Source organism: Cryptosporidium sp. chipmunk genotype I, assembly GCF_004936735.1.
Source record: "Cryptosporidium sp. chipmunk genotype I strain 37763 chromosome Unknown contig_53, whole genome shotgun sequence".
Taxonomy (NCBI): domain Eukaryota; phylum Apicomplexa; class Conoidasida; order Eucoccidiorida; family Cryptosporidiidae; genus Cryptosporidium; species Cryptosporidium sp. chipmunk genotype I.
The window spans coordinates 119,054-146,800 of NW_027125600.1; the positions used below are offsets into that span (position 1 = coordinate 119,054).

At 29.5% G+C, this 27,747-nt stretch overlaps 11 protein-coding genes across 11 annotated transcripts; 9 read left to right on the forward strand and 2 right to left on the reverse strand.

The window, feature by feature from the left end:
• Window positions 1–3: 3 nt before the first annotated feature.
• On the reverse strand, window positions 4–2,790 carry ELE39_003466 (2x PHD domain containing; the record flags this gene model as incomplete). Its single annotated transcript, XM_067346452.1, has 1 exon — window positions 4–2,790. The coding sequence occupies one exon, from the start codon at window positions 2,788–2,790 to the stop codon at window positions 4–6; it is 2,787 nt and encodes a 928-aa protein (XP_067200989.1).
• Window positions 2,791–3,317: 527 nt separating this feature from the next.
• Window positions 3,318–3,782, forward strand: ELE39_003467 (OTU-like cysteine protease family; the record flags this gene model as incomplete). The annotated part of the gene is made up of 1 exon (XM_067346453.1): window positions 3,318–3,782. One exon carries the CDS (start codon window positions 3,318–3,320, stop codon window positions 3,780–3,782), a length of 465 nt encoding a protein of 154 aa, XP_067200990.1.
• A 142-nt stretch (window positions 3,783–3,924) lies between these two features.
• On the forward strand, window positions 3,925–4,398 carry ELE39_003468 (OTU like cysteine protease; the record flags this gene model as incomplete). The annotated part of the gene is made up of 1 exon (XM_067346454.1): window positions 3,925–4,398. One exon carries the CDS (start codon window positions 3,925–3,927, stop codon window positions 4,396–4,398), a length of 474 nt encoding a protein of 157 aa, XP_067200991.1.
• Window positions 4,399–4,832: 434 nt separating this feature from the next.
• On the forward strand, window positions 4,833–8,891 carry ELE39_003469 (ABC transporter family; the record flags this gene model as incomplete). Its single annotated transcript, XM_067346455.1, has 1 exon — window positions 4,833–8,891. One exon carries the CDS (start codon window positions 4,833–4,835, stop codon window positions 8,889–8,891), a length of 4,059 nt encoding a protein of 1,352 aa, XP_067200992.1.
• A 302-nt stretch (window positions 8,892–9,193) lies between these two features.
• On the forward strand, window positions 9,194–10,876 carry ELE39_003470 (transporter with 11 transmembrane domains; the record flags this gene model as incomplete). Its single annotated transcript, XM_067346456.1, has 1 exon — window positions 9,194–10,876. One exon carries the CDS (start codon window positions 9,194–9,196, stop codon window positions 10,874–10,876), a length of 1,683 nt encoding a protein of 560 aa, XP_067200993.1.
• Window positions 10,877–11,361: 485 nt separating this feature from the next.
• ELE39_003471 (dihydrofolate reductase-thymidylate synthase) lies at window positions 11,362–12,927 on the forward strand (the record flags this gene model as incomplete). Its single annotated transcript, XM_067346457.1, has 1 exon — window positions 11,362–12,927. The coding sequence occupies one exon, from the start codon at window positions 11,362–11,364 to the stop codon at window positions 12,925–12,927; it is 1,566 nt and encodes a 521-aa protein (XP_067200994.1).
• Window positions 12,928–13,543: 616 nt separating this feature from the next.
• On the forward strand, window positions 13,544–15,186 carry ELE39_003472 (uncharacterized protein; the record flags this gene model as incomplete). The annotated part of the gene is made up of 3 exons (XM_067346458.1): window positions 13,544–13,704; window positions 13,756–14,570; window positions 14,696–15,186. The coding sequence occupies 3 exons, from the start codon at window positions 13,544–13,546 to the stop codon at window positions 15,184–15,186; spliced, it is 1,467 nt and encodes a 488-aa protein (XP_067200995.1).
• An 866-nt stretch (window positions 15,187–16,052) lies between these two features.
• Window positions 16,053–17,279, forward strand: ELE39_003473 (uncharacterized protein; the record flags this gene model as incomplete). Its single annotated transcript, XM_067346459.1, has 1 exon — window positions 16,053–17,279. The coding sequence occupies one exon, from the start codon at window positions 16,053–16,055 to the stop codon at window positions 17,277–17,279; it is 1,227 nt and encodes a 408-aa protein (XP_067200996.1).
• A 1,755-nt stretch (window positions 17,280–19,034) lies between these two features.
• ELE39_003475 (uncharacterized protein) lies at window positions 19,035–21,791 on the forward strand (the record flags this gene model as incomplete). Its single annotated transcript, XM_067346461.1, has 1 exon — window positions 19,035–21,791. One exon carries the CDS (start codon window positions 19,035–19,037, stop codon window positions 21,789–21,791), a length of 2,757 nt encoding a protein of 918 aa, XP_067200998.1.
• Window positions 21,792–23,030: 1,239 nt separating this feature from the next.
• ELE39_003476 (signal peptide containing cysteine rich) lies at window positions 23,031–25,064 on the forward strand (the record flags this gene model as incomplete). The annotated part of the gene is made up of 1 exon (XM_067346462.1): window positions 23,031–25,064. One exon carries the CDS (start codon window positions 23,031–23,033, stop codon window positions 25,062–25,064), a length of 2,034 nt encoding a protein of 677 aa, XP_067200999.1.
• A 1,496-nt stretch (window positions 25,065–26,560) lies between these two features.
• Window positions 26,561–27,249, reverse strand: ELE39_003477 (uncharacterized protein; the record flags this gene model as incomplete). Its single annotated transcript, XM_067346463.1, has 4 exons — window positions 26,561–26,640; window positions 26,688–26,802; window positions 26,853–26,950; window positions 26,997–27,249. The coding sequence occupies 4 exons, from the start codon at window positions 27,247–27,249 to the stop codon at window positions 26,561–26,563; spliced, it is 546 nt and encodes a 181-aa protein (XP_067201000.1).
• Window positions 27,250–27,747: the final 498 nt, after the last annotated feature.

Consider the following 27,747-nt stretch of genomic DNA (forward strand, 5'->3'; position numbering starts at 1 on the left):
GTGTTAAAACCTCTTAACCTTCTTCTGGCTGGCATTTTTATCAGCTTCAAACTCTTGAGATCTCCCGTAAATGCTTTCTTTTTCGTATCCGTTTTCATTTTCTTGCCCTAAAATGTGAATTCTTTTTGCTCCATTAGAGTCTGTGGAACAAGCTTGCGGAGTGTTGATTTGGTTCCTTACCAAAGTAATTATATTTGCAAGAGATGATGACGACGATGATGATGATGAGGAGGAAGAAGAAGACGATGATGAACCCTTTATTAGCTTGTTTTCATCTCGGAATTTTAATGAGTCATTTCCAGGTATGTATTTCGGCTTTGAGCTTGCAAACCTTTCGGGATAATAAGCTCTAAGAGAAATGACAGGGCCACTACTTTTGTTTGATTCGTTTTTATTTCGAGACTCTTGAGAATCGTTTTTGCTAAAAATACTACTACTGCTCTTGCTAACGGCCATATTTCCGCTTACAACCCCTAATTGAGATTTGCTATCAGAGAAAGAGTAGAAACCCAGTCCATTAGCGCTGCTTGAAAAATTTGAATTCTGCCCAGAATCAATGTCAGCAGCATTTTTTGCATCGCCATATATATGCAATTTGCCAGTATTAGAAACATTTTGAGAATTTTTGGGACAATTTGATTTTGTAACATTTTCGTCAGAGTCAAATAATGGAGAATACTGAATTTCTAGGTTGGATTCTTTATTTAGAGTAACCGAATTAACACAATCAACAGTGTCATTGTAACTAACGCTTTTAGAGTTTTGAGTGTTTATGTTAGAGCTTAATTCATGACTGGGAAAGCTTTGCTCTTCGCTCTCCAGTATTTCAATGATGCTATTTTCATCATCTGATGATTGGCTATACTGTGAACCACCAAATACAGAGCTAATGTTAATATTAGTGTCCAAGTTACTTCTTTGAACTGTGGTTTCTCTTGGGATTCTATAGTTTGAAATATTTAAGCTCGTCTGGATGCTTTGTCTACCGGTGTTATTACTTCTTGTAGTTACATTTAAATTCGTATTTCTATCTCTTCTTTGATTGTTATTGTTAGTAATATTTGGTCTAATGTCTGAACTGCTTCTACTTCTAGAAATTCCAAAAATTGAATTTGAAGCAGACTCTTCGTGATAAGTATATCTGGTCAAATCAACATATTCCGAAGAAAATGCCGAAGATATGTTAATAGCACCCTCGAGCATTTCTAATATACTAATCCCTGTAGCTGACCCTTCAGTCCTTGAGTTATTTCTCCTAGAAAGTCCACTCCTATTGCGTCTCTCAGACCTAGTTCTACCATTTCTACTGGACCTACCTGGCCTAGTTGACTGTGCATTCGAATTAATTCTGGTTCCATTTCTATTTGGACTGCTTTCTTCAGTTGAGTCAGCCTCTTCAAATATTACGTTCAAATTTGACCTTCCTCTTCTACGATTACTATTTCTATTAGAATTTAACAAGTTTCTCCTTTCTGATAACACAGTATTGTCATTTAATGATGATGTCGAAGAGTCACTATCAATTGAAACTACACGAATTGTGGTTGTGTTTACTGAAAAATTTCTCGTTGCTAAGTTTGGTTCAGCATTATGACTTGAAGATCTTCTCTCTCTAGTGGATCTTAAAGACCCATTGTTCCTTGTAGACCTTGCGGTTGCACCTGATGGCCTGGTTGAGCGGCCAGCTCTGGAAGATCTTGTAGTCATTCTATTTTCTAAATTAACTTCTGAACCCAAATCCAAAACAAAATCATGATCATCATCTACAACGAAATCTGCATCTAAATTACTATTATTTGCCCTATTTGTATTGTTCCTTCTATTGTTTGTTCTCCTCCTTCTACCTCTTGTGCATCTTGGACAAAACCATTCTCCACTTGGAACACTATCTAAAGGAGGGTTTAAACAATATGTATGATAACCCCTATCACACCTGTCACAAAGCAATAATACTTCTTCATGATCGTTTAACCTGCAAACTTCACATGCAAAATCTGCGAATGGATCTTCATCCATCTCATTACAATTCAACCTCTTCATTTCTACAGGAATAACCATTACCGGTATAGAAAATTCGCCTGGAATCACATTAAAAGCATTAATATGATCAAATTCCCTTTTACAAAGAGGACACTGAGTAGCAACATCAGACCATTGCTTAATACAGACAAAACAGAAAATGTGTTTGCATACGCTCAATCCTCCTATCAATAACTCCTTTTTTTCTTTACAGAGAGTGTCATTAAGAGTTTCTACAGTTACAATAGGGCTAGTATCATTTTCAAGCTTTTCTCCATTATTCAAGGTTTTAGCATGGTTATTTTTATCTAGTTCGCCAACACTTTCTTGCTCGCCCTCTTTATTTTTGCAATTCAATAAATCTTGAAGAGTCATTAAGCATATTGCACATTCAATGGTGCTGTTATCTGATAAACCACATTCTGAAGAGGCTTCAGGCTTAGTCTGACTACTATTTTCTTTATTATCTATATTTATACTTACTCTTCTTGAACTTATACTTTTAGGAGTCTCTAAGCCATAATTCTCACTCCTTAAGGCACTATTTTGTCTACAATTGTATACAACTCTCCTCAAAGAAGAGTGAGTTTTTCCTGGAATGTTTTCTGGAGACATTAAAATAGACTGACTCATATTTACATTTCCATTCTGATTCTCATAATCATTTATGTTGTTCCTCTCAATGTTTTCATTGCTATTATCATATTCGAATAGACTTTCAATTTCATTTGAATTCAGTAAAACATCATCAATCTCGTCAAAGTCATCCATTTTTCCATAGATACAATCTTACTGATTCTCAATCCTTTGGTCAGAACAATATCAAAATTATTTTACACATCTACATGCAGCTTATAAAATAAATGAATGCTACTACTTATTCAAATTAACTTATATACTCTTATAGCCAGGTTAATTTGTGGTTCTAAATCTAAACCCACATTAACTAACTCATAAGAATAGTTTATTCTTCCACGCTTTATCCCAAAAGTTTTTTTAATTTAATTTTTACTTTGAAATTTATATAGCTTTTTTTTCTTTCCCATGTTGAGGATGCTAAGGTATTTGCCCGCCACAACTTGGCTTACTGTATTTATAAATGTCAAAAAACTGAAATTGACAGAAGGATCAGGCAAATTCAGATTTAGTTAAATTCTTAATTTTGAAACGCTAAAATATTAAAATTTGTTGCAATTTTTAATTGCATGTATCTATTAGCTTAAATAGAAGTAAATGTTTAAAATAGTATCGAAAGATACTGGTAGTTAATTGGTTAAAATTCAAATTAGGTATTAAGAATGGACTCAGATTCTCAGGAAGGCAGACCAAGCAGAAGAAAAGTTCTCCAGAGGCAAAATCAGGAAGTTAAGGCTTTAAAAGAGGAATGGAAGAAAGCTCTTGCTAACTGTAGTAAGAAGGGATCTAAAAAGGAGCTTGATAAAGAATATCAATCAAAGATGGAAGCACTTCAACTATCTCATAAGGTGGAACTGATGAAACTTTCTTGTGAAAATAGTGCAGAAAATGAAGAAGACTCTACGGGGCGATTTGCTGAAAATAATAGGAATATTGATGATACTAGTACAAATAAGCTTAGCTTAGTGGAAAAACTTCAAACTACGGATGAAGTTCCATCTTTATATTCTAATGCAAGTTTTCAAATGACTAAGAGTGAGAGACGAAAAAAGAAGAAGCAAAAAGAACTTGAACAGAGATACACTAAAAATATGAAAGAATGCTCACTAAACAGTAAGTTTAATTGAAAAAGCATCTTTTGAAACATATTCAATATTTATTCTTGAAAATCCCAATTTAAAATAGATGATAGAAAAGGTGAAATTGAACTTGAAGTTATAAATAAAAAGCTTAAAGAAATCAATCTAAAAATTTTCAATATTAGTGCGGATGGAAACTGTCTTTTTGGGTAAGTTTAGAATTCTTTTATCCTTTATTAAATTATTATACTATTTTAGCTCTATTAAACACCAACTAGAAATTAAAAAGAAAGGAACATTTTCAATCAAAGAATTAAGAGGTATTGCAGTTGACTATATTGAATCAAACAAACAGACTATGGAGCCTTTTGTTTTAGCCTCTGTTGAGAATACAGATATAACATTTGAAGAATACTGTGACAATATTAGAAATACCAATGAATGGGGAGGTGAAGTTGAATTGGTTGCCCTTTCTAACTCTTTGGAAGTCCCAATTACAGTTATTAGAGCACTAAATCATAGAAATGAATCATATGGTGAGCAATTTTATGAAGAATATGTAGATGATGAAGAAAATAGAGTTAAAGAAAATACTTTATTTATAGTTTACCATATTCATCTTTTTGCAAATGGACCCCACTATAACTCAACTGTTAGTATTTAAACCTAAGATAAGCTTTTAATAGTTTATTATACCTCTTTAATTTCTTTCGCATGCATTTAATTTCACCACTCCCAGCCCCCCAAATTGATTATTATATTAACTCATTTACTTTCATCGAATGCAAATAAAGTAAATTTGTCTTATACAAAATTTAATATTCAAAATCGATCTATATTCAAGCAAATAAATTTCTCTCATTTAATATTCAGCAATTTTCCCTATTATTTCTATTAATATGCATTTACTCTAAATTCATTGTAGCCTTTTAGTAAATTTTGATTTTTTTGTTCCCGCCAAAATTAAAATTGCATTCTTGAATAATAACAGTCAATTGTATCTCGTCATTTGAGATTCAAAATTTATATTAATATTACATTTAATAACAAATTTTTGAGTTATAGAGAAGTTAAATTATACTTTATGCCTATGATAGAATGAAACAAAAAGTTAATCGTTTTTTTGAGTACACTTTCTTTTCATGGGTCAGTGATTATATTAAAAATATCAAACAGTATAGAGAAGTACCAAGTGGAAATAGTAATATCTTTGAAACAAATTTACCTGTACTATTCTCAAGCAACTTTGATTTAAAAGAGGATGTTTTTGACTTTCAAAAGAATTTGCTATTTCAATATCAATATAAATTGAATGAAAATGAAAAAAACTTTAAAATCGGCAAAAGGCTTATCAAATCGTTTCGAAATGAGTTCATATCTTGTTTAACTTTCAAGGCCTTAGTGATAGTTTTGACAACCTGGTTAAACATTACCTTGAAAAGTTTCATGGAAGCAGTTAATCCATCTAGTAAACTGATACAATGCTTGATTTTAATTGGTTTACAAACTTTCAAGATATTTCTGGACTCTCATACTAACTTTTTAATAGCAAAGATGTCACTGAATATTCAAACATTCATAATTAGAGCCTCATACGAAGATTTATCAAGAATTAATTTTACTTTGACTAAAACAAACAATAATGAGCTAAAAAACATTCCAAACATTTACAATTTGATATTTGGCGATTTAAATTCTTTGGAATCATTCATGCAAGCACTTATTGAACTTATCATATCCCCTATTAAAATTATTGGGGTTTGGATATTACTTCAAAGAAATATAGGCTTTTCTGCAAACTTGTCTGTATTGACTTACGTATTATTATACTTGTTGAGTTTAACTCTCCAAGTAGTTGGTTCATTGTACAAAATAAAGTTTATGAAGTTTAGAGATATAAGAATTTTTAAATGCCACGAATATTTTTCTTCTTTACCAACGTTCCGCCAACTCTTTTGGGAGGAAATTGTATACGAAGACTTGATGTCTGTAAGGAGAATGGAAGTAAAGGCAAATTTAACCAGGTTTCTATATTTGATGTCAGGGACTTTTTTAGAATATAATTCTCTTTCTATAGCAAAGTATGTTTCATTTTCTTCATTTATCTATCAATCTTATACTCAATTATCAAGTTCTAATTCTTTTGGAGCTACAATTACTTCTAGGATCTCCACCTTACATGCGCTAAACATGCTCACAAGTCCAACTAGGAACATTGCTTCAAGCATCGTGGAAGGTATTATATCCTTCAAAAGAATTGTTGATTTTTTTGAAAGAAATTCTGATATTCCATTAATCAAAAAAATTACTGAGAAAAATCAGGCTAATGTAATTGATCAGAAGAAATATATTAATAGAACAGATTTGAAAGAATTCTCTCGAGATGATTCAGTGCTATTTAATTTTGAACATATAAATCCACTTAAATTCGAGAATTCTGAGATGAATTACTTTATTAATATGTCAAATTTACATAACTCAAAGTTAGAATTGAATAATAGTCATTTAAAACTAAAAACTAATGAATTATATATACTTTCAGGTAAATCAGGTTCAGGAAAAACGCTTTTAATAAATAAAATCTTAGATCAGTTTTATTCAATGGAATCCCAATACATTAATATTTTTCATTCTTCACAGGATTTTTGGTTTCCAAAAGGTACTGTTCGATCTATAATATTGTTTGGGAGGGAATATGATCAAACCAATTACAAAAGAGTAATAAAAGCATGTTCACTTGACGTAGACTTTAATATGTGGAAAGAAGGAGATCTAAGGCAACTGGATGAGTCCGATCAAACTCTTAGTAATGGACAAAAGTCAAGAATTAGTTTAGCTAGAACTCTTTATTACTTACTTTTCATGCAAAAAACAAAAAATAAGGAAAATATTAAGTCTTTGATAATATTAGATGATATTTTTTCTTCATTGGACATCCAAACATCAATTGAGATATTTGAAAATCTATTCAAGAAAGATGGTGGTTTGGTTTCTAAAGAATCTTGTATAGTCACAATTGGCATTGATTGTATTTCAATGCTGACTTCTAATGTTAAATTCTCAAGGGGAAAACTTGTCAAAGTTGTTATTATGGATAAAGGATCAATATCATACAGTGGTCTACTTCAGAGCTATTTGGATGAATTTTCTTCTTTCAGAAAAGATGGCCATCTCGGTTTGAACCATGAATACAATAATAGCGGAAATAATAAATGTGAAAAAAAATGCAATAGAAACGAGGAAATGAGGAATGAGATACTAGTAGATAGCGAAATATCGCTAAATACAAATAATAATAAAGAAACAACATTTCAAACAAATAACTTTTTTTATTCTAAATATATCTACTATTTTGAATATATTGGAAGGACATACTTTTTAATTTTTTTATTGGTATGTATTTTTAAGATAGGAATAACAAAATTTATGGATATATATTTAGCCAGTTACTCGTTCTCAAAATCACCAAAAATATTCATTATTAACTATTCTGTTCTTTTAATTATTAAGTTAATACTCGAGTGCTTTACCTTCATCTCAGAAGCTTTGTTATCAGCAAAATCTTCTTCACAAATCCATAAGAATTATCTAATTTCATTACTGAAAGCTCCATTAAGTTTTTTCTCATTCATACCAATTTCAAAACTTCTAAACAGGTTTAACTTGGATCTACTTGTATTAGACGATATCTTGGTTCGAAAGATTATTGGTGTAATGATTCGAATATTTGAACCATTTATACATTTATTTCTGGTATTTTTTTCTAACCCTATTTTTATTCCATTCTCAATTACTCATATAATTTTCATTATAATTTCATATGGACTGCCTTTGTTTTCTATTTATAAAGAAGCTCAAATGATGATTTTGTCAATTAGTTCAAAATTAAACAATACTTTTTCAGAAATACTGAAAGGATGGAAAGTAATCAGAGACTTTAATAATTATAGCTTATACAGAGAAATTCTATGCTTTAACTTATTAGACATAATTAAAATGAGAATAGTGCAAATTTCAGTAATTAAATGGGCATCATTTAGAATACAGCTGTTTTCTGGACCATTGGTTATTCTTTTATATTTGGTTTATATACTTTATATTATTTTATTTCAAGTTAAAATCTCTGAAAGTTTTAACTTAAATGAAATAGAACTGGGATATGTTATTTATTTCTACATTACTTTTACTGAAACATTAAATTTAATCTTCATTAAAATCTCTTCTTTAGAAAAAGATATGTGTTCATTGGAAAGGTTAATTGAATACTCAAATAAACCATTCAATAAGAGTAAACATTTGGAAGACTTTGAGCAAGAAGGAATCATTTTTGATGAGCAAATTAGCACTGATTCTAATACAAAACTTAAATTCACAAATGTAGAGCTATCATATCAAGTTTCAGATTTTACTGGTAATAATAATCATTTGGAATTTAAAGCAATTAAAGACTTTAATCTTGAATTGAACTCAAATGAACACATCGGAATTATTGGTAGAACAGGATGTGGAAAGTCGACCTTAATTAAAGGTATTTTGGGGGCAGTAACTCTTTCTTCTGGAAAAATACAATTTGGTCAAGTTGAAATTTGTAATTTATCAAGAGAGAAAAGGAGAGAAATAATCGGTATAGTACCACAAACGCCGCTTAAGTTAAATAATTGGTCAATTAGAAAATATTTGGATCCTTTTTTTGAGCATAGTCCGGATAAAATTCTACAAGTTTTAAAACTTACAAAATTTTACAACATAATTGCTAATAAAATACAAGTTGCCAAAAGTCTTGATCTTGTTAAAATATCAGATTATGACCAAGAAAATTGCATTTCTCTGACAGATTTTCACCTAAAATATCTTAACTTTGTTAGGTTACTATTGAATAGGAAGCAATACAAAATTATTTTATTGGATGAACCTACCATAGAAGCACAGATAGAATTAAGAAGTAAAGCTTCGAGACCTTACCATGAATACCTAAAGCTTGTTCCAATTGAAGAACTTATTAGAGATTACTTTCAGCACTGCTGTGTTGTAATTGTTTCACATAATTTTAATGCTTTGAAATTCTGCAGCAGGATTATTAATCTAAATAACTATAAAACAAGTTTGAAAGAGAAACAAGAAATAATTAAGAGTGATTGTTTCTCTAAAAATGAATAATTCATAACTAGTCAAATAAAAAGAAAAATAAATTGACTTTATGTGATTCCATTATAAATTTGTCCTTTTGTATTTCTTGATAATTGGTCCCTCTTTAATTATTACACACACCCGCCAGCATAATTTTATATTTTTTTTTTAGTAGGATCTTATAAATTAGAGAATAGAATAATAATATAGTAAATTGTGATTAATTTCTTTTTCAAATATCAACATTTGAACCGAAAGGTTGAAAACCGAGTAATAAACAACAGATTAAGGGCCAAAGCATTTTTTCTAAGTGTTATTTGGGGTAGCCAAATATGCATATAGAGCTAAAAAACGGAAATTGTAAAAATGAAGTTGATTTAGAGAGTAATACAAACGAGACGAAAGAAAGTTCATCCATTATTGGCTCGATAAAATGCGGCTCTCACAAATCATCCTCGTTGAACTCGGCACTAATCATTTCAAGTTATTCAAATACTCGGCATAATGATGATATGCGAGTAGTTGAGGTTCCACTTAAAGAGTCAAAAATATGGATACAAATGCTTATTGGATTTGTAACAGTAGTGAAAGCAACAGTCGGAACAGGAATACTTTTTGCTCCGTATGCAATTGTTAAGTCAGGCTACGGTGTAAGTATAATATTCATTTTGATTTATTGGTTATTAAACGTGATTTGCACTGTTCTTATGTTTCAGTGTGCTGATGAAGTTAATGACACATATTCAGGTATTGCATCTGCAGCAATGGGGAAATCTGGACGAATTCTGGCTGACGTTTCAATAATGTTTACTCAGTTGTCATTTTGCGCAGTATTTGTTACTTTTGTAACCAAAGCGATACAAAATGTAATTTCTGGCGTTTATGGTTGTGCACCAGAATACATAGAGTATGGTACAGCACTAATTACTTTTATTCAGCTCATTATATATATTCCTATGTCATGTTTTGGTAGGATTCAATCATTAGGCCCAGCAATGATCATGGCGAATATTGCGCTCCTTATCGGTTTAGTAACAGTATTCACCTACTCTGCCTTAGAGCTTGCATCAAACATTTCAAATAACACTATGGCTGAACTCCCAAACTTTACAAATTTAGAATCAATTGCAGGTTTTGTTGGAACTGCTGCATTTTTGTGGGTATCTGGTCCTGTTGTGATATCTTACTATGTGTCAATTGCAGATTACAATGCCAGAAAGAGATTTACTTGCGTATATACTATGGCAATATCCTTCGTTTTCGTGCTTACCACATCATTTACTTTTGTTTCAGCATTTGGTTATGGTGAACATACTTTTTCTGCTATTACTTTAAACCTTCCCATTACAGCGGGAGCAATGTCAGGCCAAATATTCTTTGCTATTTCGATTGCTCTTTCATTTCCATTAATGATCTTCCCCGTGAAAGAGATTTTTACGAACTATATCGATAACTATTGGAAGAAACATAACAAAAATAAAATTCTGGAATTTATTACACCTGCTGAACAAGTTAGACAACTTAGTATTCAGAAAACTTCAAGTAAATTAAACACTCCAATCACTTCCCGAAACAACTCTCCTGGAAAAGAAAATTTGAGTCCGAATTCTATCAATTCAAAATTAGGCTCAAAAATTCTTCTTAGGCAACCAAGTGGATCAATTTCATTTACAATTGACAATTCAAATAACAAATTACCAAATTGCTTAGTCAAGGCAGCACCTTCGGCTATTGTGATTATGTTGAGCGTAATCTGTTGTATGATCGGTTTCTTTCTTATCAATTCACTTGGAAACTTTGTTAATCTCGTTGGAGGTGTATTTTGCGTCCCGATCAGTATTATCCTTCCTGCATTATTCCATCTAACACTATTTAAACAACGAAATTCATTTCCAATGCTCATTTTGGACATTTTCCTCATTGTTTCTGGAATAATTACGTCAATAATTGTCATTTGGTATACATTTGTTTCATGGAGCGTTACAAACGAATCCATATGTAATATTAAGAATTAGCCTAACCATTATTTGACTTAAATACTGACTAATCAACCTAATAAAATTTTATTTCATATAATTAATTTTATTAAAACAATTATGATTTGTTATAACCTCAAATTCTGGTAAACAATATATGGGATGAATTACTTATGGCCCCATCATTTCGATTTAAAATATGGAATCACCTTTCTAATTTATCTCTTAAAATCAACATAAAAATCAGAAACAAGACAATTAATAATTAAAAATTAAAATTTTATTAATTTTTTTCAATCTTTTTTTAAACTTCCGACTAACAAATATTCTTTTATAGCAGTAAGAATTAATTATATCGGAGCACATGCAATTAAATACATTCAGTGGCGCCAAAACGATATCAATGTGTGGGGATTTAACTTGATATAAAGTAGTTTTTCATATTGAAAAAACAAAGCAGAAATAAACAAATCAAAATTAAAACTTATCATTGAATTCTTTTTGTAAATTTCAGAACTTACTTAATGAACAAAATGAATGTTTCTATTATTGTTGCAGCTTCTGTTGAGAGTAGAGGAATAGGAATAAACGGACAATTACCTTGGTCTATATCTGAAGACTTAAAGTTCTTCTCAAAGATAACTAGTAATAATTGTGATTGTAATAAGAAAAATGTGCTAATTATGGGAAGAAAAACATGGGATTCTATCGGGAGAAAGCCACTTAAAAATAGAAAAATTGCCGTCATTTCTTCTAGTTTACCACAAGATGGGGGCGATTCTAATGTTTTCATATTTAGAAGTTTTGAAGATTCGATTAAGAATCTTATGGATGACAACACAATTGAGAATATATTTGTATGTGGTGGAGAATCCATATACAAGGAGGCTTTAAAGAATAAATTTGTAAATAAAATCTACTTAACTAGAGTAGCACTGGAAGGTATAGAATTTGACACTTATTTCCCAGAAATACCGGAGACATTTTTACCAATATATATGTCTCAAACGTTCTGTAGTAATAATATTTCCTATGATTTTATGATCTTTGAAAAACAAGAAAACAAAGCTTTGTCACACTGCGACCCTAATAGAGGGCAGGTAAAATCCATAGATGATACAATTGATCTCCTCACTGAAATATTCGGGGTTAGGAAGATGGGAAACAGGCACAAGTTTCCAAGGGAAGAGATTTACAACACTCCAAGTATTCGTTTTGGAAGGGAACACTACGAGTTTCAGTATTTGGATCTTCTTTCAAGGGTTTTGGAGAATGGGGCGTACAGGGAAAATAGGACAGGCATTAGTACATATTCAATATTTGGGCAGATGATGAGATTTGATTTGAGAGAATCTTTCCCACTTTTGACAACAAAAAAAGTGGCAATCAGATCCATCTTTGAGGAGTTGATTTGGTTTATCAAGGGTGACACTAATGGAAACCATTTGATTGAGAAAAAAGTTTATATTTGGTCAGGAAACGGCTCAAAGGAGTATTTGGAAAGAATTGGCTTGGGGCACAGAGAGGAGAATGACTTGGGGCCAATCTATGGCTTCCAATGGCGTCATTTCAATGGGGAATACAAGACAATGTACGATGACTATACCGGAGTTGGAGTTGACCAGCTAGCAAAACTTATTGAAGCTCTAAAGAATAACCCAAAGGATAGAAGGCATATACTGACAGCCTGGAATCCCTCTGCCTTGTCTCAAATGGCTCTTCCACCTTGTCATGTACTTTCCCAGTTTTATGTCACCAATGACAACTGTCTTAGTTGCAACCTCTACCAGAGGAGTTGTGACTTGGGATTGGGATCTCCATTTAACATTGCATCTTATGCTATACTAACAATGATGCTTGCTCACGTTTGTGGTTACAAGCCAGGTGAGCTTGCTATTTTTCTTGGAGATGCTCATATTTACGAAAATCATCTAACACAACTAAAAGGCCAATTAAGCCGGCTTCCACGTCCATTTCCACAACTCAGGTTCAAGAGAAAGGTTGAAAATATTGAAGACTTTGAGTGGGAAGACATTGAGTTAATTGGATATTATCCCTATCCACCTATTAAAATGGAGATGGCAGTATAATTCATTATTTTAAAATGCCCAAATTTAATGTTTAATAGATTAAATACGTTTAAAATAGGTCAAGATTTCTTTTTCTAACAAATTATGGATGGATAACTTTATCTTCAATTTATTCATTTTTTTAAAAAATATTATAACTTTATTTTTAGCTTATCTTTGAATTGTTAAAAAACCCGCCTTTATACTAAGATTTTATTAATTAATTGTAAATATCGTATTTAAATTAGAGATGTTTTCAATCTAAAATCTTAAAATGTAAAATTAAGTTTTTACTGGAATTTTCAAATATTGATTGGAATTTTTTTTTCCAACAAATTTCTTGATCCTTATATCAATTTTTGTTTTTCCTTCAAAAAGTTAATTACAGTTATTTATTAATATGCAATTAAATTCTAATGTTTTACGTAATACTTGCATATGAATTTACATTAATAAAAGGGGAATTACTCAAATTATGTAATATCATCTAATATTAGCTAACAAATTTTAAGCTTTAATTTGACTTTTGAAGTATTTACACACCCAAAATTTTCAACATGATTTTATTTAGTTGCATTCACACAAATTGATTTAAATGGAAATAAAATAATTGTGAATATTAACTTTTTTTTCATGAATGAGGAACAAAAGCTCACAAAAACTACTAATAATTTCTTACATGCTGTTAATTGTATTAATTGATCAAGCACAAAAGAATTTTGTTTTAGGAAAAGAGTTAAAAAAGAATACATTCGAAAGTAGCGGAAGTAAACAACATAATTCAGATAGTGAAGATGAGTCTGATGAAGTAACTATAGCAGGAGAAGGATCACAATTCATTACTTAAAGATATCCAAAATTCCATAATGCAAATGCTCCAGGTATACCCAAGGGTTTGACTGAAAGTCAAGGTAGTAGCAGTAATGACAGTAGCAGTGATAACAGTAGTAGTGATAGCAGTAGTAGTGATAGCAGTAGCAGTGATAGAAGTAGCAGTGATGACAGTAGTAGTGATGATAGCAGTAGTAGCAGCGAAGATGAAAGTTATGATGGTGATGTAACGCCAAGTAGTTTAAATATTGGTGAAGAACCTAGCACATCTACGGGAATAGGTAGAAAAAGAAGAAGATTATATTTACAAAAATCTACGAAAAAAATGAAAAAACAAAAAAAAGTAAAGGTACTTTCTAAAAGAAAAAAACTACAGCTTAAAAGATTCATGATGGAAAATAAAATAACTCTATTATTAGCTGAAATTGAGGTTCGGCTGTTTGGCTCTAAAAGTTTGGTTCTTTCAAATTACTGGCTTGACAAAAACAAACTCAACTCAGAAAAGGGTTTTGTCTCTGCTTTAATTGGTGTATTAACTCAGGAAGAAAGTTATTTAGTGGAGGATGTAAACATGGAACCGATTATATTTTACCTAGAAAATGTTAGAAAATTAAAGTCCAACTTGGTTCCAGGTTATGACAGTAGTAAAAAGAGTATTTTTCAGCAAATGGAAATTTTTAAGAGCAATTTTAAAAAAATAAAATGTAATAACATCAAGATAAGCTTTATCATTTTTTATTTGATTTTTGAATTTAACGAATACTTCATTTTTAATGGATTTTTGTTATTCATATTGCTTTGTTCGTTTAATGAGCTAGAAGATATAGAATTTGGTCAATCTTTAGTTATGGTATTAAAAAACCAGCATAATTTGGGAGCAAAAATTTCAGCAATTGGCGGGAAAGAATTTACCAAATTTCTTCATGATATAAAATATTTTTTTTTTGAATATTCAAAGTATTATATTCAACGCACAGAAAGATATCAAAATATAAGGTTCCCCATAAATTTCAATTTTTTAATGTTGAAGAGTTTGGATTAGGTCTTTGTCTTGTATTACTTGAATTGCATATACTAAGTGAAAGTAGACTTAATGATTTACAAATTTTTCTCTTCTTTGGCTCAAGATTTAGTTCTTCTTCCTCAGTCTTATTAGCTTATGATATTTATAAACTAGCAAAACAAAATACTAGTACTAGCACAGATGTAGTAGCCTCCATTCTATTTGATGATGAAACATTTAATAAAGTTCAGAGAAGAGTTTTAGAGATGCATAATCTAGATCTTAAAAATTTTAAAAAACATTTAAATCAATGCTTTCAGGCTAAGGAAGGGTATGATGAACTTCTTGGAATCCGTAGAAATACTGATATTCAAGAAAAGAGTTTAAGGAAATCAACAGGCCAAGAGCAAATTAAATTAAACTTAAAATATCCATTTTTAAATTGAAGTATACTTAATTGGAAATTAATTATATCAGTACTTTTAAAAAATTAATTCAAAATGGTTTTTTAATTTTAAACAAAAAAAAAATAAGAATCTCATATTGAATGCAAATTTTAATATTTCATATAAATGGCAACTAACAATAATTAATTTAATTTCCCTTTAATATTTTTATTAAATTATGGTATAAATTAATCAAAGCTTACATGGATTATATTCAAATTATAAATATTGTATTTCAATATATTTTCTCATTATATTAAATAAATCAGCCATTTTATTCAACTTTTTTGTATTTTGTTGATTATATATAGAAATTTTATTTACAAATTAATAAATTCTCTCACTTAACACTATAAATTACAATCAACTTAAATAGCTTATCAACAATACAAAAGTTTAATAATTGTGATCTAATATCTAAAACTGCGGAATTTCTAAAATACATGTAAAAACACAACATTTTAAGAACGCTTATATAAATTCTTCTTATAAGTGTGACTATAATTCCTTTATAATTAAGCCATAAACCTTAAATTAATCTAATTACATTTTGCCCTTGATAATAAGAATAATTTAATAATTACTATTATTATGATTACAATATTTCATTAATATAATGCTATAAAACTACAAATTTCTTAGATACGAACGGTTTCACAATAAAAATGGTAGCATTGCTATATTTTCACACAAAAAAGAAAAAATTTAATATATTAAGCAAAATATTTCTATTAGTGTACTATTATTATTGGTAGATAAATCCATTTATCTATTTATTACATTCAAACTTCAAAGGTTTTTTTTTACATTAAAGAATTGTTTTTTTGCACACTAATAATAAAGAAAAAGACTTTAAAAATATAAGAATGAAATATATAAAACTTTATTTCATTATTTTATCAGCAATCATTTTACTATATTCTTTTGGATCTGTTAAATCTGAAGCACCCGATGAATTTTTCGTAGAAGAGGAAGGTGAATCAACCACCAGCAGTTCGGAACTAACTCTTACAGAAGAATTTAGAGTTAAATTATTATTTGAAGACTTTATTCTTATGGAAATGGAATTCTTTCTTGTTGGAATGAAAAATTTAATTGGTAGTGAGCTTTGGATTGATTTGCATCAAATGAATACTAATGAAGACATAGTTGCATTTATTGTGTCACATTGGAAAAATATTAATAATCCAAATCACAGCGTACACAAACAAAAATTCGTAAAATACTATTTAGAGAAACAATTAGAAATTAAAAGAGAAGTTCTGAGTGATTATAATTCTTATCGTGAATCTTCAGCAGCTATGGTTACAAAGTTTGTAAAAAATGTATCTAAATTGAATTGCTATAGATTAAAATCCTCATTAATATTGATGTATTTGATTTTCCACAGTGATTCAGAATATATGGTTTCAGCATTTCTTCTTTATTTGTTAATATGTTCTTTTAGAGAGTTAACATTAAGTCCATTTTCATTGAGTTTTGCAAAAGTTATGAAAAATGAAGAAGAATTAGGTTCAAAAATGATTGTTTTGGGTGGAGACCTTGTCTCAAGATTAATATTTAGCATTCAGAGAGTTAGTTATCAATTCTTTAGAGTGCAATATACAATTTCTGCGGAAAACCAATCAATAAGAAACCCAATCAACACTGATACAATTATTATTGAAGAATTTGGTTATAAATTTTGCTTATCAATACTTGAGCTCGCTGCTAATGAGACAGGTATTAGTGATCTCAAATTTTTATTATTATTTTTTGGATCAAGAATGGATATGGCAGCAGAAGTACTACTTTCAATCGATATTTTGAAGGAGGCTATTAGATTGGGAACTTACATTACGGAGGCCATATCATTGTTGTTTAATGATTTTAATGTATTTAGAACTATAGTATCGAAGATAATGGATTTATATGGGCTTGATATTTCTAAATTTAAGAATAAATTCGGAGAATGCATTAATATCAAAGAGAAGTATCCAATATTAAATGGAATTGTAAATACCACAGATTATCTAAAGAAAGCAAAGAACAGATCAAGAAATGGATCAGAAAAATCAAAGATTGCCTTGAGATCTAAATATTCATTTTTTTAATATTATTTAACTTACATTATGAATTAATTAGTTTTAAACAACATTTTTACTTAAGCAAGTTTTTAAGATAAATTTTGACTTTAATAATCATTATTTTCAATACAAAACTTGATTGTGATAAATAGTATGTCCATATCAATAATTAATTCTTGAGGATTTTATTTTTGATGGTTAATATTTTTAATTAATGGAGCTTGAATTAAAAAAATTGATTTATATCAAAGTGATTGGACTTTAATTAAATAAGTAGTTGCTAACCAGATATAGTCGGAAAAAATATATTTAACAAATATATGATTTTTGAATAATTAATAAATGACTATATTTTTTTTTACAACTATTTACAGATTTATATTAAAAAGTATTGGTTATGAATAGAATATTAAACTGTGAATAACTTCAAATTAATCCTATCATAGATAAAAAAAAAACAAAAAATTAACTTGTATTCTTATTGCTAAAAGTATTGTTTCAATCTTTGAATAAAATGAATTTATTGAAAAGATGGATCAAAGATAACAAAAGGAATCAAACAGATCCTTTATCAACGTAATTAATTCCAGCAAAATAATTATTCAAATCATTAAAATGTTTAATATTTCAAAACAATCTTTATATTCGATTACATCAAAGCTAGCTAAATTCTTAATATAATTTTATTATAAAATGGTTGCTAATCTAATGCTAATAAAATTAATTTAATTTAATCAATATTGTAAAGAAGAAATAAATTAATGTTGGCTATAAAGTCTTAAATTAACTGATTGTTTCTAAATAAAGAGAAATAAAGATCTTTTGGTTCAAATTTTAAATAATTAGTATCAATACAAAGCCCTGCCAATAAAAAAAATATCTTGATAAATTTAAAGTTTTTTCTTTTAAAGAAATGGGGGTATTAGCAGTTTAATTTTTTAAAAGAATTTTTAGTCTCAAGTTATTTAAAACAACAAATGTTTTAACTTTAAATTGCTTACTTCATATACTTTAGTTGAAACAATTTATCTAACAAATTTCATTAAAAAAAAAATTACTAAAATAGAACTGAAAAATAATAAATTGTATTAAAAATTTTGAATATTTTACAGCTTGTAAGAAACCATGAAAATAGTTGCGAAATGTAAAGAATTCTCGTAAAAATACTCAAGTAAAATCACAATAATCTAATTAGTAATATTAAGCTTTGTAGATAATAGTAATAATAATAGTATCATCAAATAATAAGAAAAATAATATTCTAACTTTTTTTTTTTTTAGCATTTAATTATATTTAATTACAGCAATAAATATATTTATATCTTAAGTTTCTTGTATAATTATATTCCATAAATAAAACGAATAATCAATTAACAATCAATAGCAGACCGTTATTTAAACCAAAATGATTAAAATAAATTTATTCTAAAAGTAAAAGAATATAATGTATATATATTTTCCAGTACTATATTATATCGATAATTTAATTGTTAAATATTAAATAAATTGTAAATTTATTAATACAAGACAAAAATAATATGATATTACAAAAAAATGAGTTTTTATTTTGCGAACTCTATATTACTGATTACATTTTTAATTAAATCTAGAACTAATACAAGATTGTTATATTAAATATCTACGAATATAGGTTAAAAAATACTTTGCGCGGGAACATAATCATTTTATTTTTGACCTTTTGCATTTATGACATTGTGAATTGTTTAAGTGTATTTAAGATTATTGAATGGTTTGAATACGGTGTTTTATTTTTAAATACTTATGGGTTTTAATCGTGTGATAACATTACTTTTGTTTTGTTTTGTTTTTATTAACGAATTTTATGTTTTATATGGTTCCGATGCTCCTTTAAAAAACCAAGATGACTCAAAGCTTCAAGTTTCAAAACTAATTTCCGATCTATCGTTTGATTCAAACCTTATTTCCGACTATGCTGAGCGTAGTTTTGCTTCAGAGTTCTTAATTAGAGCAGTTATGTCGTTAGTTTTTTATCTTTCAAAACTTATTAAAATATTTGGTGATTCATCAATTGAAACAATATACAAATTAATTGAGGATGCTGAAATGTCAATAGAAAATCATGCTATAATTTCTCAGAGTCAATTTCTTATTGAAAAGGACAAGCTAAATAGCATATTTTCATTACTTTCTTCTTATACTCGTCTTGAAATTTTAAGTAAATTAGAAAAAGCTTATGGTGAAGGAGTTAAGCACTTAATTATGGAGATAAACTCATATTTCGACACTATTTTACTTATTATTGAACAAAATATGTTGTTAGTTGAACTTTTTTTGATGCAAAAAATCAGTAAAAACTTAGAAACAATAACCGAAATTTTAATTTCAGTCATTCCACAGATAATTTCCAGTTCCAAAGATTCCATTAGAAAGTTTAGAAAAATGGATAAGGAACAGTTTAATCAACTATTTATTGCGAATTCTGATCGCCCTGAATTGAGATTAAATACTGTGACTTTTGATACTGAAAGTATTCAAGAAAGTGAAATTTGTTCTTCAGAATTTTATCAAATGGATAAATACAAAAGTTATCTGAGTGGTGGAGATGTTAAATTTAATCAGGAGGAGTTGCCCCTTATTTCTGATTATTACAAAATGTATCATGAAACGGATCTAACAAATGAAGAAATTTTTTTTTTAGAGAATATATTTTCAAGTTTAATTTCTTTGGCTTATTTTTTATGTTCTAATGCATTGCCATTTAATCATTCAGCTAAAACTAAATGTATTACATCTTTATTTCAATTTAATACAGAGTTTCAAGAAGTAATCTCAAAAAGAGCGACGAATCACCTTGTTAAGATTAGAAAATTATTAGAAATCAGAAAAGAAGTTCATGAATTATTGAAGATTGAAGAATTAAAGGCATTTGATTTAGTCGCATTATCAATAACAACTTCATTTAATAGGAATGATTTGATTAAACACATTAGGGATTCATATAGATTATTGTTAAATAATATACAAATATTTAAAAGCTTTGAGCTAAAGTCTTCCAAAGTTAAATTTTTAAAAGATTTATTCCCTTTGACTTTAAATCAGCTAAATTATGTAAGTAAATTACTGTTAGAAAATTTGAAAGAAGTTAATAAAAGAAGTTCGGAAACTTCGTTAATAACAGCAAGTTTAAATATTAAAGAAGAAAGCTTCTCAGAAAAAATAGACAGGATTTCTCAAAGAGTTGTTAAAGTTATAGATGTAAAAGCTACAAAACAGAAAAGAACTAAGAAAAAAAGTCGCAAACTTAAAGCAGAATCTAGATATCCAATAATGACTGAAGAACAAGCTAAGCTTTTAAAGTTGCCTAAAACTTCAGAAAATGAAGAGCCAGATAAAGAAAGTACTCAAGAACCCAAGCTTAGTAAACCTAAGTCTGTGAGAAAAAGAGAAAAAATTTTAAAATTACAACAAGAAGCTGATAAATCACTCTTAAGGGAGGAAATAAAACACGTAAAAATGGCTACGAGACTCGAGGGTGCTGTTGGTAGAAAGAAAAAGCAGTCGAAGAAGAAGAATAAGGATATTAAAGAGAAAGAAGAGGAGGAAATACAAGGAAAATTAAGAATGAAGGCAGAAATTGAGAATAGGGAGTTAGAAAATGAAAAGGAACATCAAGATTCTGTCTCCTCATTGGTTGTATTACTTGGTGAATTAGAAGATTTATCAATTAAGGAAGAAAGTTTGAATTTGGCAGCTTTAATTGATCCTGTAAAAGCTTTTATTCAAGAAAATTTGCAACTAGCAACAAGTTCTGAATACACTTCAAAAATACTTGATGGTGGCTCCGTAGTTGTTGAAGCTTCTACAAAATCTCAATCATTTTCAAGTGTAGAATCAGATAACAAATTAGATACTACTCATTCGTCTTCTGAATCAAAACGGAAAGGTTCACTTTCAGTAGGGAATAAATTAAGTATTCCATTCCAATCTACTACAACTCCAAAACTACAGGAAAAACGTAGATCAAGATCAATTTCAAGATCAAGGTCAAGATCAATTTCAAGATCAAGGTCAAGATCAAGGTCAAGATCAAGGTCAAGATCAAGATCAAGGTCAAGATCAAGGTCAAGATCAAGGTCAAGATCAAGGTCAAGATCAATTTCAAGATCAAAATCAAGCTCAAGTTCAAGCTCAGATTCTGAAGCAGACTCAGAAACGAGTGAAATAGAACGTACAGGAGCAACTTCCAAGCTCGGAAAATCTTCTAAATCAAGATTTTCAAAGATATTTGAACCAAAGCTATTAGAGGTGGATTCTACTCCTTCAGTAATGAAGTTTTTCAGTGTTTCATATCCAGCTTATTCAAAAATTACAGAGAACTTGTTGGTTGAAGAAATCCTTGAGGCAATTAAAAGATGTCACTCAGAAATTTCTCGCTTACATACTTATGTTTGTTCACTGTTGACTGGGGAAGATTTACTATTGGTTAAATCTGTTGAAAACGAGTATATCCAATATTTTGTAAAGCTTCTGCAGCTTTACACTAGAAAAAACAAATAAGCGATAAATTAGCCACTTGTTTAAGGTTCATTATTTTAATATGTTTTTTTAAAAGTTATTTGATGTTTTAAAATGGTTACTTTACCAATGCATATATATTAAACATCTTAATAAATTAAGCTCAAATTGAATGAAATAGACTGAACAATAAACCTTGTATTTTTTTAGCCTTATTTCTGCCATAATTATCAATAGCTGATGGTACTATTAACTAAATTCAAGGTTAAAAATGTTATTATTAACTTTTCTAATAAAAAAACAAAATTTTGATCTATATTTATTTATTTTTTTCTAACGAGAATTACAGTCGTTTGCTTTTTAGTGTTATATTTATAGAATATTCATAGTTTATTTGATTAAAAAAAAATAGAAATATACCAATTAAATACAATCTGATAATTTTTTTGAAAGAAAATTAAGGCTCGGATATTGTATTATTCTAAATTAAAATAACAGATTAAATCTGAAAAGTTATGTTATTCTTTCTATAATAACAGTTATAGAAAATCAATTTATTAATGTTACTGTATATAAATTTTTATTTAAGGTTATCATTCAGGGTAATTAATTAGAATCAGATTGCTTCGGAATAGAAAACTTTAAAAACTCGTTAATTTTAGTATACTTTAACTAATAATTGTAACAAATTGATAATAATACAAGTTATTTTAGAAATTAAATAGTTATGAGTATAAAAATTAACTAAATACATAACAATGATATCATAATATTTTCCATAAGAAATGATCAAGAATTTAAATTTATAGAGGTTTTATTAGTTACAAGTTGCAGATTAAGTTCTCATAGTTTTAAATTTGTAGAATCGAAATTTCAAAATTTATCTACAGATTCATAAATGATCAAATACTAACAAACAATCAGATAGTTTATTAAAGTGTTATTACTGCAGACAATTTCAGGTTATAGAAAATAGTTGCTATTTTTTGTAAGGTTAGTCATTTTGAGAATAAAAATGTACGAGATACATTCTAAGTATATATTATGCAGTTTACTTATTAACAGTTACATTATTCATCTAATTCTTTGTTACGTAACTCCATAAAAAGCCTTCATATTATTATTCGTCCCATATAATGTGTGAATTGAACAATAGAAATATACCGAAATACAAATTTATTGAATATCTATACAATTTACATTGCCCATGTAAGATATTTGGCGCTCAATTTTTCTATATCTAATCAAAAGTTACAAATTTAAAAACACTAATCAAATCATATGAAGGCGTTTTTTAATTTGAAGATATGGGTCTTTACTATTTATTACTTATTCCAGACGCTAAATGACTATTCCTATAATCTGCTCTATGATTTGTCATTTCCCGGAAATTACATTGTCTTCTTTCACAGTAGACATTCTTTATTATTTACTAAAGCAGCCAACAATTTAGGAATCGGTGATGTGGAATCTCGGAGACAGTCATGTACGGATCAAGATAACTTTTGTAATAACATATCTGATACAGACTCTTTTGAATCTGATTCCGATTCTGATGAAGACACGCATTACGATACTAGTTGCACTTCAGATGATTCTGATTCTAGTAGTAGTCTTCCATCTGATGAAGATATCGTGTCTAGATTAAAAAGTTACTTGCACAAAAAAATGGGGAAGCGTGCTAGTAGCTTTGCAGGTGTGCCAGTACAAGCTAAATCATGTGATTCTGATTCATTTGATTCTGATTCATTTGATTCTGATTCATGCGATTCTGATTCAGCTAGTTGCCGACATTATGATACTGTTTATACATCAAATGATTCCGATTCTAGTAGTGATTTTTCATCTGATGAAGATATCGTGTCTAGATTAAAAAGTTACTTGAATAAAAGATTACAAAGTCGAGTTATTGGCTCTTCTGGTTTAGTGGCCGATAATCAGGAAGTTCCTCAAAGTGAAGAAAGAGATCCCGTACCTGAAATTCCGAAGTCAACTACCGCAACATTTCAGCAGTCAGCCAAATCTCTAGTAAAAAGTTCTTCGTCTTCCGAACATCCTAGGCGACAGAGATCTAAGGTTTTGAATTTAAAACTCAATACAATTAATCTTAGATCTACTAAGTCTTTTCCAGTTAAATCCAAGAATCCGAATTTACAATTGTCGCTTGAAGAGCAATCTTTATTAGCTGGTCATAGTTCATATTCAAGCCATGGACAAGATCCGTATACTACTTTTTGCAGTTCTGTTTCTAATATTAGAATCCGTTCTCCAATTAAGAGTTCAAAGAAGCGAAAGCTTATAAAGACAAAGAGACATTCTGAACAAACGAAATACAGCTCCGGTGCAAAAAAGGGTTCTGTAGGCCATCACAAAATGGTTAAAGGACCAAGTAGTACTACAGGACCGACGGTTATTTCTGATTGCCAAGTTTCATCTTCATCTGCAGCATTTAGTTCTCACCAAGATCGATCACTACCGTCATCTGGACAGCCAACTTCTACACCTTTTTGCGCACAGTTTGTTGGAGGGGAAGAAGGGCTTGACGAAGGTTTTGCTCTTCCTACGCCTCTATGCTCACCATTATCTGTTAAGGAGACGACGGAGAGACCTTGCAAGCGTCGAGCTCCACCCCCACCTTCACACCCACCATTTTCTGTTAAAGCGACGGCAGAAAAGCCTCTTAAGCGTCGAGCTCCACCTCCACCTTCATGCCCGCCATCTTCTATTAAAGCAACGGCAGAAAAGCCTCTTAAGCGTCGAGCTCCACCTCCACCTTCATGCCCGCCATCTTCTATTAGAGCAACGACAGAAAAGCCTCTTAAGCGTCGAGCTCCATCTCCACCTTCACACCCACCATTTTCTGTTAAAACTGCTACTGAAAAACCTCGTAATCATCGAACTTCGTCTCCATCTTCGCACCCACCATTTTCTGTTAAAAAGGCTACTGAAAAACCATATAGGTGTCGAACTCCGTCTCCACCTACGTCTGGCAGCTTTAGGTGTTCACCTTCACACCAAAGGTTTTCACCTTCATCTTCATGCTCGCCATCTTCTGTTAAAGTGACAGAAAAGCCTCTTAGGCGTCGAGCTCCACCTCCGCCTTCTTCACCTTCATATCGTAGACGGCCAGCTTCATTTCATGGATCTCCATTGCCCCTTACACCACAGTCATCACCCCGGCAATCTACACCACATAAGTGGCCATCGAGTCCCTCTACAGCTGAAAAATCTATACCTACGTCAGCTATGCCACCACCACGTCCACATCCTCCTACTATTCAATCTATCCATACTTATAGAATGTATAATACGTGATATGAAAAATGGTTCTTATTTTCTTCATTTACATGTGTTGAATTGAAATGGTAAACGTGATAAACCATATCTGTATTTATTTAGATGAAGAAAGGGATGCAAATTTAAAAATTAATTACACGGAATTTTATTTGAACTAAAGAATAATTCACAATGGGGATATTATTCAAAAGTGAAATATTTTAAATCAGTAATAAAGTTTAATAGCCGATGTTTATTTAATGTTTGATTTTTTTTTGTATATATTATAATGGTTCATAGGGGTATAACCCAAACTTTCAATGTCAGTCAATATGGTTTAAATTTCTTCAAGATCTAAGCTGCGAGCGAAATGGAGTTATATGTTTATTATTTCATATATGAAGTTAACATTGACAAGTCTATTCAGTTTATGTATTATCTTTATAAAATTCAGGTTGTTTGAAGCTTACTGAAGAATAATGAAGCTTGTTACGTTGAATATTTATGGCCATATAATTATTTTCGATTAGTTTGAATTAGTAAGGTTTCGAAATTTGATGTTATTGTCTACAATATTTATTAATTATTTGATAAATACATTTATTTTACTGGTAATATTTCGAGTTTATTCTATCAACGTAATTATTCTGGAATTTCGATGTGAGTTTGGGCTATTAACAAATTTGATTAAAATGTGTTTTGAATAAAGTGTTATTCCCAACAAAAATATTTTAAAAATCGAGTTATTATTAATTTGGTAATATTTTGGTACTGAGGAGTCTGATGATTTTATCAATTGTCGGATATTTCAAATTTTTTTAAATGAAATTAGTTAATCTAGGATATTTTATTTATACTCGAAGACTTTAAACTTTTGCTATAAATAAAACGATTATACATTATAAATTTTGCTTTTCTTTTACTCTCACCATGAATGTTTCAAGTTTGATTTATTATTTCTTAATTACACTTAGTTTCTAATGTTAAGTTAAACAATGGCATAAACCAGGTGATTATTTAAAACGTTCTCCTGCTTAATCTAAATTTATATTAAAAAAGAATTTTATACAATTCATTTTTTGGTTTTTATTGGCTTTTTTTTTGTAATTTTATCTAATGGAAAATTTGCGTAAGTTCATGTAATAGTCGATTTAAATGATTTCATTAAAGTTTTCTAATCAAAAATTGAGCCTGATTACAAGAATAAATAATTTACCTGAATAATTGTGCTAAGTTTTTAATTAAAGTTGGTTTTCAAACATTTTTTCTAGTTGTTTCTTAATAATTTTAACACAAATTACTTTATTATATCATTTGAACATAACATAAACTTCTCAAGCATTCAATACCAAATACTCAAATTCATAGCTGAGCCGGAATATCAACAAATTGAATATTAAAAAGTTGAAGAATGATAAAATTAACGAAACATAATCTTATTAATCCTAGTTTTAAGTAAAACAAACCCTACGAAAATTACAGCGTTAAGATTAACACAAGAGTTGCAAAGGCGAATTCTTCCTGTTAAGTATTGATTAGACACTGAGTCTTTCTTTAATCTCCAAATGGTCATTGTTTTTATTGCTTGAGTTATTTGACGAGGAATTAGCCGATTCTATAGAAGATGAAAATTCAAGAATTGATGAGTTTACATTAACTTACCAAAATCTTGACGTCTCATGAGTTTCCAGTCAATTTTACTGCTTGAAGAAGATTTTACTTCGCTTGGTAGGGCATAAAATTTGTTGGTAGAGAATAAATTGGTTTTATATTGGTACTGTGCGAGTTAGTTAGTCAATAAATTCATTGCTAATTTCATCAACTTACAGAATAGAGAGTAAATCCTGTGCTGTAAAAGTCAAATATAAATGAGCACGCCCAATTCATTGTACTTGAGTTTCTATGCGATTCAGCTTTGAGTACATCTTTATTTCAGTTAGTGTTTTATGAAAGAAATAAGTTATAACTTACGAAAATCGTCACCACAAGAAACCGTGACTTGATTTGTTACTGCATTACAATAGACTTTACCGAATAATTTTTCTTCATTGATTTTACAGTCAAATGTATAAGTTACTTCACTACTTAAGGCATTGTTATCTGCCACTAATAAATAAGATTCATACAAACTCGCGCCAGCATTTTGAATTTTAACATTATTTGCCGTGCAGGTGTAGCTATATCTAGCTGGGTTAAGGGTACATGTGCTTACATTAACTCCCATTTTCTTTTCTTGTATTCAGATAAGTTTATTTGCCACGTAAATTCTTTAGTATCAAAAAAGTGAATTTCATAATTAACTTTTTGAAGAGTTTTTTTTGTTGGGACATGACATGATGCATTTTTAAAAACATGCACCGTTTTTTCTTGATAATTTCCGGATAATTTTATCTGCAAATTACGGTACTTGCAATCACCCATGCTCACACAAAAAGCGCCACTGCTTTTTACATTTTGCAGTTATATTTTTTAATGTTTTAGGTTTAGGGTTTAGGTTTAGGTTAGGTTTAGGTTTAGGGTTTAGGGTTTAGGTTTAGGGTTTAGGGTTTAGGTTTAGGGGTTTAGTTTAGGTTTAGGGGTTTTAGGGTTTAGGTTTTAGGTTTTAGGTTTAGGGTTTTAGGGTTTTAGGTTTAGGTTTAGGTTTTAGGTTTAGGTTTAGGTTTTAGGTTTTAGGGGGTTTAGGTTTTAGGTTTTAGGGTTTTAGGTTTTAGGGTTTAGGTTT